The sequence below is a fragment of the Triticum aestivum genome, chromosome 5A, assembly GCF_018294505.1.
Source record: "Triticum aestivum cultivar Chinese Spring chromosome 5A, IWGSC CS RefSeq v2.1, whole genome shotgun sequence".
In the NCBI taxonomy this organism is placed as follows: domain Eukaryota; kingdom Viridiplantae; phylum Streptophyta; class Magnoliopsida; order Poales; family Poaceae; genus Triticum; species Triticum aestivum.
This window is the reverse complement of record NC_057806.1, coordinates 347,851,243-347,861,052: the sequence shown is the minus strand read 5'-3', so window position 1 is coordinate 347,861,052 and position 9,810 is coordinate 347,851,243. Positions and strand designations below refer to the sequence as shown.

Below are 9,810 nucleotides of genomic sequence, written 5' to 3'. Positions count from 1 at the left end.
CGTTCTTGGGTCACTACCAAAATTCAACGACTTCAGTGAAAAACTACGATGCAAAGATACTATGGAAGACATATACACCTAGCGGCTACAGGGTTCTGATGCACCTTTAATACAACATCAGGCAGACAGGAATTCTGAAATACCCGAGTGGATCTAAACCCTGCACTTCATCCAAAAAGACCCGAGATAAAAAAAACGATGCAGCACACAAGCAAGCTCATTAGGAAACCATATTGGTATTCAGTCGGACATTGCATACGACAAGGTAACAATAAACTTATTGCACAAAAAAAGTTGAGTTTACCGGTACCGAACAACAAAGACCAAAACAAATTGTTCAAATCATATAGTGATATATGGAAGTAAAACTTCCTCACAGAACGAGGATTATAACGTGCTGTTGCCGACAGCAAACGCAAACGATGCAACATAAGTAGATGCAGTATACTTCGAGGGCCAACTTGCCAGCAAGCTAACTGTTCCTCGAACTTAATTCATAGTAGCCATAGATGAGCACGAGCAACACTAAACGGCATTTAGTCTCCACCACAGCAGCCACACACTGGCCATTCTCTGTATGGTAGACAGTTTATCCAATGAGAGAGCTGAAGCACATAGCGCGCCTACAGTGACTGGATTCGAGTTCCTTCGATCAAACCCCTCATGCCTGAGCATCCAAGCGTTCTGCGTACAATTCATCCCCATCAGACAGTCCACAGATCAATCACCCTCCAACCTCCAACTGGCCCCGGAAGACCTGGCACACCCTGTACTTTCACAGATCAAACAATACACAAGAGTTAAAACATCATAAGAATCTACTTATCAGAAGTAGATTGGGCAAACAAGTTCAAGGCAACAAAAGTACAGCCAAGAGAGACGATTCATCAGTCTTCGTAACAGCAAAAAAATGAAATATATTTGACATTGTTAGACAAGTTTGGTATTCCTTCTGCAGATTGACATTACATGCAGAATAACATATCTGGGTGAATGCAGTGCCAGAAAACAGGTACTCCCTCTGTAAACTAATATAAGATGTTTAAAACAGGAAATGCATTGGAGCACCCTGGTGCCACTCACCCCTATATGGAAGTAGTATTAAAAAAATCAGAAAATTTCAAAAAAAAACTGAAATTTTGGGATATCAAACCTGGGTGCTCGTTGTACACGGGTTTTCATTTTCACGGGAAATGGGTGCCTGTGGTATCCGTGGCGCAGGAATTACGGTCCAACATACAATACAACCAATTTTTTGCTATACATACGAATTTATTTTTTTTACTGACATTACCACGGGCACCCAATCCCCACGAAACTTTACAGGTGTGTACAACAGGCACCCAGGTTTTATAACCCAAAATTTCAGAATTTTTTGAAAATTCATAATATGTTCTTAATGCCATATTCATATTGGGATTTGTGCACCCGAGAGCCACAAATCCTCTCCTGTTTAAAACGTCTTATATTAATTTACAGAGGGAGTAACTTGCAGCTCAGGATTGAAACTACGACCCTTATACAACATACCATCTAGTACAGTCAACATATATGATTTAACATAGTAGAAATGATCACCGAACAGTTTCAAACCAAATGAGAAACTGCACGAGAAGGAGCAATTCATGCTAAGATACCAGTTGCACAAATGATGGCACAGCAAGAAATGCTAACACAAGAGGAATGAACGATTGTGTCTATAAGAAATGCACTAAAAAGTTGTAAGTTACTAAATTTCATATAGGATAATTAGACTTTGAAACACAGTTTCATGTCGTACACCAACTCCCTTTCAACCATCATCAAGGAGAAGGGGTAAACATAAAAAGAAAAAGAAAAACATAAAATGCACATCCTAAAGAAGGCCAGGACATCAGAAAAAAGAATAACAAGGAAAAATGCTGGAATGGGAGTTAGCATAGAACTTACCAAACCTAACAGCAGCACTTGCTATGCTTCCAAGACCACCATTCTCCAAAAGAAATTTAACACTATGAAAGGGCTGCAGGTATGGGTCCGAATTGAATAGGTATATCAAGCTGTGCCACTTACTCCAACAGATCCTCAGCGACTCCTATCCACATAGAAAAACATATAACTGAGCAGTAATTCAGATATATAAACAAAATTAGCTCCAACAGAAGATGAAACAACGCCATTACAGACTAACATATGGTAAGAGAAGTACTGCTCATGTCTAGAATCCAATTTTTCAATCTACAGGAAGAAGATTTTTACCAGTAGTAACCATCCAGGTACAAGCTACTCCGTCACACAAGATAACGGCCAGATCCGATAGGTTTTGCCGGCTGCTTTTCAGCCACTTGACCACTATGCTGATTAATTTGTTGGTGGTTTTGAACCATATTCTGCTTTGCAGGGTCAAAAAGGTGGAAATCTTGCCATGTTTTCTCACTGGCCCCTAAGGTGTGCACCCCAGAAACCTGCCGTTTCCCAGGGAAAGGGAAGGGAGTGGTGAATGCACTGCTGGTAGTGGCAACATCAGGATAAATAGCTTTTGAGTTATGAACACGTTCCATTGATGGCTGGTAGCCATCCAGCCAGCTGTAATCATCAATCTGTTGGTGCTGCAGCTTCTCAAATGGCATAATATCATCATCATGGCGCTTTGGAGTGATGTGGTTAAATCCTGGAGGAGGACCAACGGGCCTTGATGGACGACTTACAGGATTCTTCTTTGATACAGCTACAGGTGCATCAGTGAGATTGATTGTCATCCCACCAGATGCTGCTACTGAGGGTACAATTGAATCAGAAGTGGATGGGATGGTTTCTTCAGTCGCTTTCACCTGATTATGCATCAAACTTGTATTGTTGCACACAGATTCAACAGATACATGTGGAGAATATACCATTGACTGTAATCCACTCGGTCCACCCTGAAACCTCTGCTCAGGAAATCCATTTCCAGCCAAATGAACATTATTTAATCCCATCATTAAGAGTTTTTCTTGTTCAAGGAGCAATTTTGAATAATCTGGGCTGCCAAAATGTGGAACCATTGCTGCAGATACACGCGGATCAGAGATGGCAGCTGAGAAAGTAGGCATTGTGTTCAGAGGGCCAACAAGTGGTGCACCATTACTTGCCCAGCTGGAAGTAGCCATCTCAACAGGCTGCACAAATTCGTAAGTTGTCGACATTGAAACATTGCTAGAAATAGCCTCTTGCCTGCCATTGAAAGCCCAACCACCAGAAGACATGGGAAGTGACTCATTAACATTACAGTTTCCAGGACCTGATGCAGATGCAGTACTCTGAATAGTAACTGGTCCGCCCATTGTTGGCCACCCAGCAGTAGACATCTGTAGAGGCTGGATATATCCATTAACGGGTAGTTCGGTAAGTACTTTTGGGAGCTTCTCAGACGCTGTAGGTTTGAAAACAATTTCTTCATCATCTTCTCCCTCTGAACACAACTGTACTCCCGACTGCATTGCTCCAAGATTAGTTGCCACTGCATCAAAAAAATTACCAATTTCATGTTCCAGCTCAACAGCATTTGTTTCAGGTGCATTGCGAGATCTATGAGTAGAGATGGCAGCTCCAAAAACAGGAGGCTCCTTGGCCACAACAAACTTCCTTGAAGATGGGTCAAAATATATTCTCAGTTGATCAATCTGGACAAAATTGAGTAGAGCCTTCCCTGCAGAAAGTATCCGTTGTGCCCGTGCTTTCTTCAACTTGGTGCTACCATCACTTCCAAATGTGTGCTTGCTTGAGAAATCCAAGATAATATGTGCAGGCACCAAGGGGGAAAATCCCCTTAATTCAAAATCTTCCCACAATGCAAGTCGATTGCCAGTTTCACCCTCTTCATACACGCCCATATCAAAAAAGCAAGCCTCATCATCATCACCATCAATGGACGCAAGGTCTGTAAGGATGAGCTTATTCATAAGCAAGACACACTGGTTCCAGAAGAAAGATCGAGCATTCGCATGCTTCTCGTCCATCTCCGAATCAGCAGCTAACTCCGGATGGCATGCCAGCCATTCGATGTAGACCACAATGGCTGGAAGATAGAAACTTGATGCAATGTCACGAAGCTCTGAGCACCTTTTGAGAATATGTCCAACAAACTCAAAAGCAGCTGTAAATGCATTTTGAAGAAGGACCCTGCGTTGGACAATTTCAGCATATGACTGGTTATCTGGTTCCTTTTTCACGTTGTGCACTGTGAATATAAGGATTGCAACAAGTCGAACAATAACTAATGCGTTCTCTGCAGCATCAGAACCAAAATGGAACTCTTCATTTGGACCAGAAGAGAGGAGAACTTTCAGATCGTTGATGACCACATCAAACAGTTCCTCAAATGTCTCCAAACTGCCAAAGAGATAAAAGACAATTAGCTGGACAGTACGGAGGGGGGGGGGGGGGGTTAAGAGATAAGCAACAGGAAGTACCTAGTCCTTGTGAAAAGAATTCCATTGAGCCTAACAAACCGTACAAAGAAGGACTTCAGTGTATCAGGAATACTTTGCTCTCGCTCTTTTGAAGCTGCTTCAGTATTAACATCCTTGGGCTGAAACCTTATTTCGCCCCGTCCTCCTCTGCCCCTACCAGCTGACCGTGGGGGTAATGTCCTAGCAATTGCAACTTTGTTGTTGCTTGGCAGCTGTGCATAGCCCTGGCGATTCTGCAAAAGTAATACAGTTAGAAATTCCTAAGGCATAGTGCAAAGCTGACAAAATTTCCCGAAACACTTCCAAGTTCTGTTAATAGGTGAAATCGGTGAAATGAGGGCTCAGGACAAGATTGTAACGCATTTAGCAAAACCAGTAGAGCTATTCGAGCGTCTTGTTGAATCTTACGAGTTCGAGGCTCAGGCTCCAGTTGCGCTAGAACCTAACCCAAAACAAAGCAGAGCTCGAACTATTTTGAGAACCCTACTTAAGCATACCTATTATGAGTGAACGGAAGAGATGTAAAAGCAAACAAACAGAAACCTCACGAAACTGCAAACATAAAGAACTTGTAAGGGAGAACATAGCAGCACAAGGACTGAAGAAGAAATAAAACTCACAATCTAGCAAATAAAGCACAACTATGGCTTGGGACATTCATATGTCTTAAAGACCAGTAATATTGAGAAAACAAGTCATAACAATTGGTGTCAAATTCATGAGGCGACACTGATCATCTGATATACTGAGGTACAACAGGTCAGAGAACCATGACTTAGGTGTGGCCGTGGACCTAGACCGGGCCTAGACTGAGTACGATGTCTGTATAGACAGGACTTGGATGAGCTCAAAGACACAGCAGAGATATAGAGAAGGCTGAGTTGTTGATGATGGCTTAACATGATTGGTTTGTTTTCCCCTAGCAAAGCACGTGTAGTTAACCCTCACAACAAAAAACATAACGAGATGCAACTGAGTCTGGACAATCTTATTATATTTATATCAAACGAGAAGTACAATATTAGATGAAAGCAAAGCAGCTTCCAGTACTACATAGCACTGCAGATACTCTCTTCCATGCAAAATTATACAGATGTGACTGAAGGCTAACAGATTCTACACTGGACGACAAATAATGTGGAAACAGCAGTATACAATACTACAGAAATTAAGTTAGCGAAGAACATAGCACCATTACCTTCTCAAAAGCGAGAATCAAGTTGTCCCGTGCTGTGGAGAAGGGAGTGTCTGCAGCTAAGCTTCGAAAGTATCTGTAGACAGCCACCACCTCATTGCCAGAGTAAGAAGCTAATATTGCAAGCTGACAAAACCAATCAGGGTCATCATTAGAAAACTGAACAGAGAATACATGAACATTTGATGAATATAGAGTTGAGATTAAACCTGATGGTGTGGGTTGCCGCTGGAAGGGCAGATTGAAGCTGCCTCCTTGTAGTAATTAGAAGCAGCATTATATTCACGTCTTACAGAATCAGCATCACCAAACATACCCTTATAGCGGGCCAAATCACCAAGATATATGAGACAACGGTGGCATGATATCAGGGCTTTCTTAGCATCAGCTGTTCTCTTATCATTTTTGCCAGGGTTGCTTGCATTCTCAGGAGACTCCGAGAAGTGACCCAGAGGAAGGTCGTAGTTGGATTTGATCTTGAACATCAAATCATGATAGAAGCCCGATGCTTCTGAAAGAAAGCTCCTGAAGGCCGACTTAATTCTCTTAATTCGATCAGGGTTGGCATTGTTCTTCCCATTCTGAGATGCAGCTGAACCTGCAGAACTAATGTGGTGCCTGAACTCCTCGATTCTTTTGTAGTGCAACTGCCACAAAATATACTCGATCTCATGCTTTTCACAGAAGTCATGATCTGCCAGAATCATTTTCTCAAAATTCTCACGCATCTGAAGCCATATGTTGGGATCTGATGGGACTTTGGACTGTGCTGACTTCTCAAGATGACTTTTGAGTTCGGCATTCTACACAAGTAACACCACTTCATCATCATTTATATCCAAAGGTCACGCATGAAATAATTTTACTACTGATCAATTTATCAAACAGGAAACCCCAAAACTCAACAAAGAAGATGGAAACTAATTAACGTTGTTCTTCCCCCTCAAACTTGCAAACATTCAGGGAAATGATTAACTCGGATTGTCAGAGTATTTTATTTTTTCTTGGTAACAATCAACGGTTAGTGGTTGAAAAATCATTCATAATAAACAATTCACACAAATTGGCCTATCCAAGAAGGCAAAGCAAGAAAATACACCAATCACATACAAGGCAAGGTACAGCAAGCCACATGGAACACAGCCCAACAAGCAACCTAGTGTGAAATAGCTAGATGTCAGGTATGCAAGGAGAGTTCACCTTCTTAAGGAGGCGCTGCACGAGGTCCCGCGATGGCGGAACAGCAGTACTATCCATCGGAACAGTCATCATTCATCAATTGAACATCAGTACCATCACCTGCAACGAACTATAAGCGCTGCAATTACCAACGGAATCAATCATCTGAGGACAATACAGCACAAAAATAATGCAAAATAGCGAGCCCGAGTGGTAAAGGAAACCTGACCCAGCCCTAACTACCCGCCCAGCTAAAACAAATCAAGAAAATAAATCCCTGCGCCCAAATCCGCCGGCGGCAACAGAGGACCTCTTCCCGGATCTCCCTTAACCCCAACAACCGACGGCCAGGGAGGCGGGTTCTAGTCAAAACCTAGTGCTCCGGAGCTGGAAAACTCGCAATCCTGGGGGCGATGAGGAATAATCTGCGCGAATCGAGCGGGGGGGGGGGGGGGGGGGGGGGGGGGGGGATTGATACCTGATCGTCGTCGTCGTCGCCGTCGCGACGGGAGCGAGAGAAGGAGAGGGGAATTTTGGGGAGGAGGAGAAGAGAGGAAGGGCAGGCTATTTTTCGTCTTTTTGTTTACGGGACGGTGTGTGGTCTGGTGTGTCGTCGCCGTGCCGTGTTCGGGTTGGACTCGAGTACTCGACCCAAAGGCGGTCGTAGATGGTCCCGGAGCCTGCCGAGTGGGCCCTTACTTTTTTTTAAGCATCAATACAGACACAAGCGCTCATATACACGCGCATACACTCACCCCTATGAACACACACACCACACCCTACCCCTATGAGCACCTCTGAGAGACTGAGCCGGCATATTATCTTGAGATTTACGAAGTCATCGTAGGCGCCTCGTCGTCGACGGGAACGTCTCCTCCCACTGAAAGCGCATCGTCGGAAATCCTGAAGTATATTCAGGAATAATGCGAGCATCAGGATTTGAACCCTGATGGGTTGGGGATACCACTGTCCACCTAACCAACTCAACCACAGGTTGATTCGCGGGCCCTTACTTTTTTACATAGTACCTCCGTCCTGGACTCCTGGTTTATAAGTCCCTTTGTATTTTGTGCAAATTTTAACTAGAGATTTAATTAGTAAAATATTAATGTATGTCAAAAAATTATATCCTTAATTCGTATTTAAACATAGTTTCTAATTGTATTGTTTTTTAGACATACGTTAACATTTTGTTAGTTAAATTGAAGATCAAAATTCAACACAGAATACAAAAGGGAATAATAAACCAGCATATGACCGTGCGTTGTAATGGGAAAAAAATCAACATTTTTATATATATATATAATCGTAATGTGCCATAGTGAATTCACCATGAAGAACACGCTCGTTATCCCATCAAGCAAAATACACAAAAGCACAATAATAAAGTCTAAAAGAAATGCATTTTTTAATAAAAAGTATATATTAATATCGTGAAGATATCAATTACACCCAACCTCCACAACAACGCAATGCCCTAATGGCATGACGGATGCACACAACCAAAAAGAAGAAGAAGCTAAAAAGAAAAGTCCCGCTACAGAGTTGTAGTCCATGCAGCAGCACAACCATCACCAAGACAACACCTGATATCCAAGTTCTCCAAAAGCAACGCCTCCAAGGAGGAAACAGTGCACCAGCACCGTCGTCGTCCGATCGTAAATCTTGGGTTTTCACCCTGAAGATAATCTCCGCTCTCAAAACACTGCCTTCAATAAGGCCATTCCCAGGCACAACCAATTAAGGCTAGGCCTTGGATTTTCACTCTGAAAGGTAAGACCTTGAACTTCACATGTGTTGTCGCCCCCACTTACATGTCGCTGCTACGAATCCCGAAACTCCAAGCAAGTTCATCAATGTCGTAGGCTCCAATCACCATTACTAGTCCTCCAACCTCGGCTTCCATGACATTCTCCGCCTCTTACTTCACCATGGAGCAAAACATAGCTCCGGATGGCAACAGATAGCAAAGCTTCGCGCCGCTCCCTCCTTAACGGAGGACCAATGGACACGATCGAATCCCACCCGATCCAGCAATCTCCATGCATAACGCGCCCATGGGAGTTCGCTAGCGGAGCCTTCCGAAACCCGACACTCCAGCCAGATCAGGAGGACAGGTGTCAGGCAGATCTTCGTCTTGACGTGAGTGGAACCCTAGGACCGCCGCCATTAATCTGAAGCCTCGCAGGCCCGACGCCGCGAGACCACACTCAGCAGGAACGACAGCAACGGCGGGGTAGACCAGTGCCCAACTCTAGGTTGTCAGCATGGCCCAAGGCCACAACTAGTGAAGGAAATATGCCCTAGAGGTAATAATAAAGTTGTTATTTATATTTCCTTATATCATAATAAATGTTTATTATTCATGCTAGAATTATATTAACCGGAAACTTAGTACATGTGTGAATACATAGACAAACAGAGTGTCACTAGTTTGCCTCTACTTGACTAGCTCGTTGAATCAATGATGGTTATGTTTCCTAACCATAGACATGAGTTGTCATTTGATTAATGGGATCACGTCATTAGAGAATGATGTGATTGACTTGACCCATCCGTTAGCTTAGCACGATGATCGTTTAGTTTGTTGCTATTGCTTTCTCCATAACTATACATGTTCCTATGACTATGAGATCATGCAACTCCCGAATACCGGAGGAACACTTTGTGTGCTACCAAACGTCACAACGTAACTGGGTGATTATAAAGGTGCTCTACAGGTGTCTCCGATGGTATTTGTTGAGTTGGCATGGATCAAGATTAGGATTTGTCACTCCGATTGTCGGAGAGGTATCTATGGGCCCTCTCGGTAATGTACATCACTATAAGCCTTGCAAGCAATGTAGCTAATGAGTTAGTTACGGGATGTAGCATTACGGAACGAGTAAAAGAGACTTGCCGGTAATGAGTTTGAACTAGGTATTGAGATACCGACGATCGAATCTCGGACAAGTAACATACCGATGACAAAGGGAACAACGTATATCGTTATGCGGTTTGACCGAT

General features: G+C 43.2%; 1 protein-coding gene across 3 annotated transcripts; it reads right to left on the bottom strand.

Annotated features, from left to right (window-relative positions):
- Window positions 1-256: 256 nt before the first annotated feature.
- Window positions 257-7,423, bottom strand: LOC123103310 (protein SMG7). 3 transcript variants are annotated; one of them, XM_044524841.1, is made up of 8 exons: window positions 7,283-7,423; window positions 6,826-6,934; window positions 5,835-6,428; window positions 5,629-5,751; window positions 4,431-4,663; window positions 2,239-4,350; window positions 1,930-2,074; window positions 257-767 (listed from the first exon to the last, which is right to left on the bottom strand). In XM_044524841.1, exons 2-6 carry the CDS (start codon window positions 6,895-6,897, stop codon window positions 2,271-2,273), a joined length of 3,102 nt encoding a protein of 1,033 aa, XP_044380776.1. In that variant the 5' UTR covers window positions 6,898-6,934; window positions 7,283-7,423; the 3' UTR covers window positions 257-767; window positions 1,930-2,074; window positions 2,239-2,270. The 3 variants fall into 3 exon arrangements, with proteins under 3 accessions (XP_044380776.1, XP_044380778.1, XP_044380777.1); XM_044524843.1 differs by having other exon boundaries at window positions 6,826-6,924; XM_044524842.1 differs by having other exon boundaries at window positions 6,826-6,943; window positions 7,283-7,409.
- Between the last annotated feature and the right edge of the window lie 2,387 nt (window positions 7,424-9,810).

Coding starts and splice junctions, on each gene's coding strand:
- LOC123103310 (XM_044524841.1), bottom strand. CDS start 6,897: ATGATGACTGTTCCGATGGATAGTACTGCTGTTCCGCCATCGCGGGAC. Junction 5,752..5,834: donor GCGGCAACCCACACCATCAG/GTTTAATCTCAA, acceptor TGGTTTTGTCAG/CTTGCAATATTAGCTTCTTA. Junction 4,351..4,430: donor ATTCTTTTCACAAGGACTAG/GTACTTCCTGTT, acceptor TCTCTTTGGCAG/TTTGGAGACATTTGAGGAAC.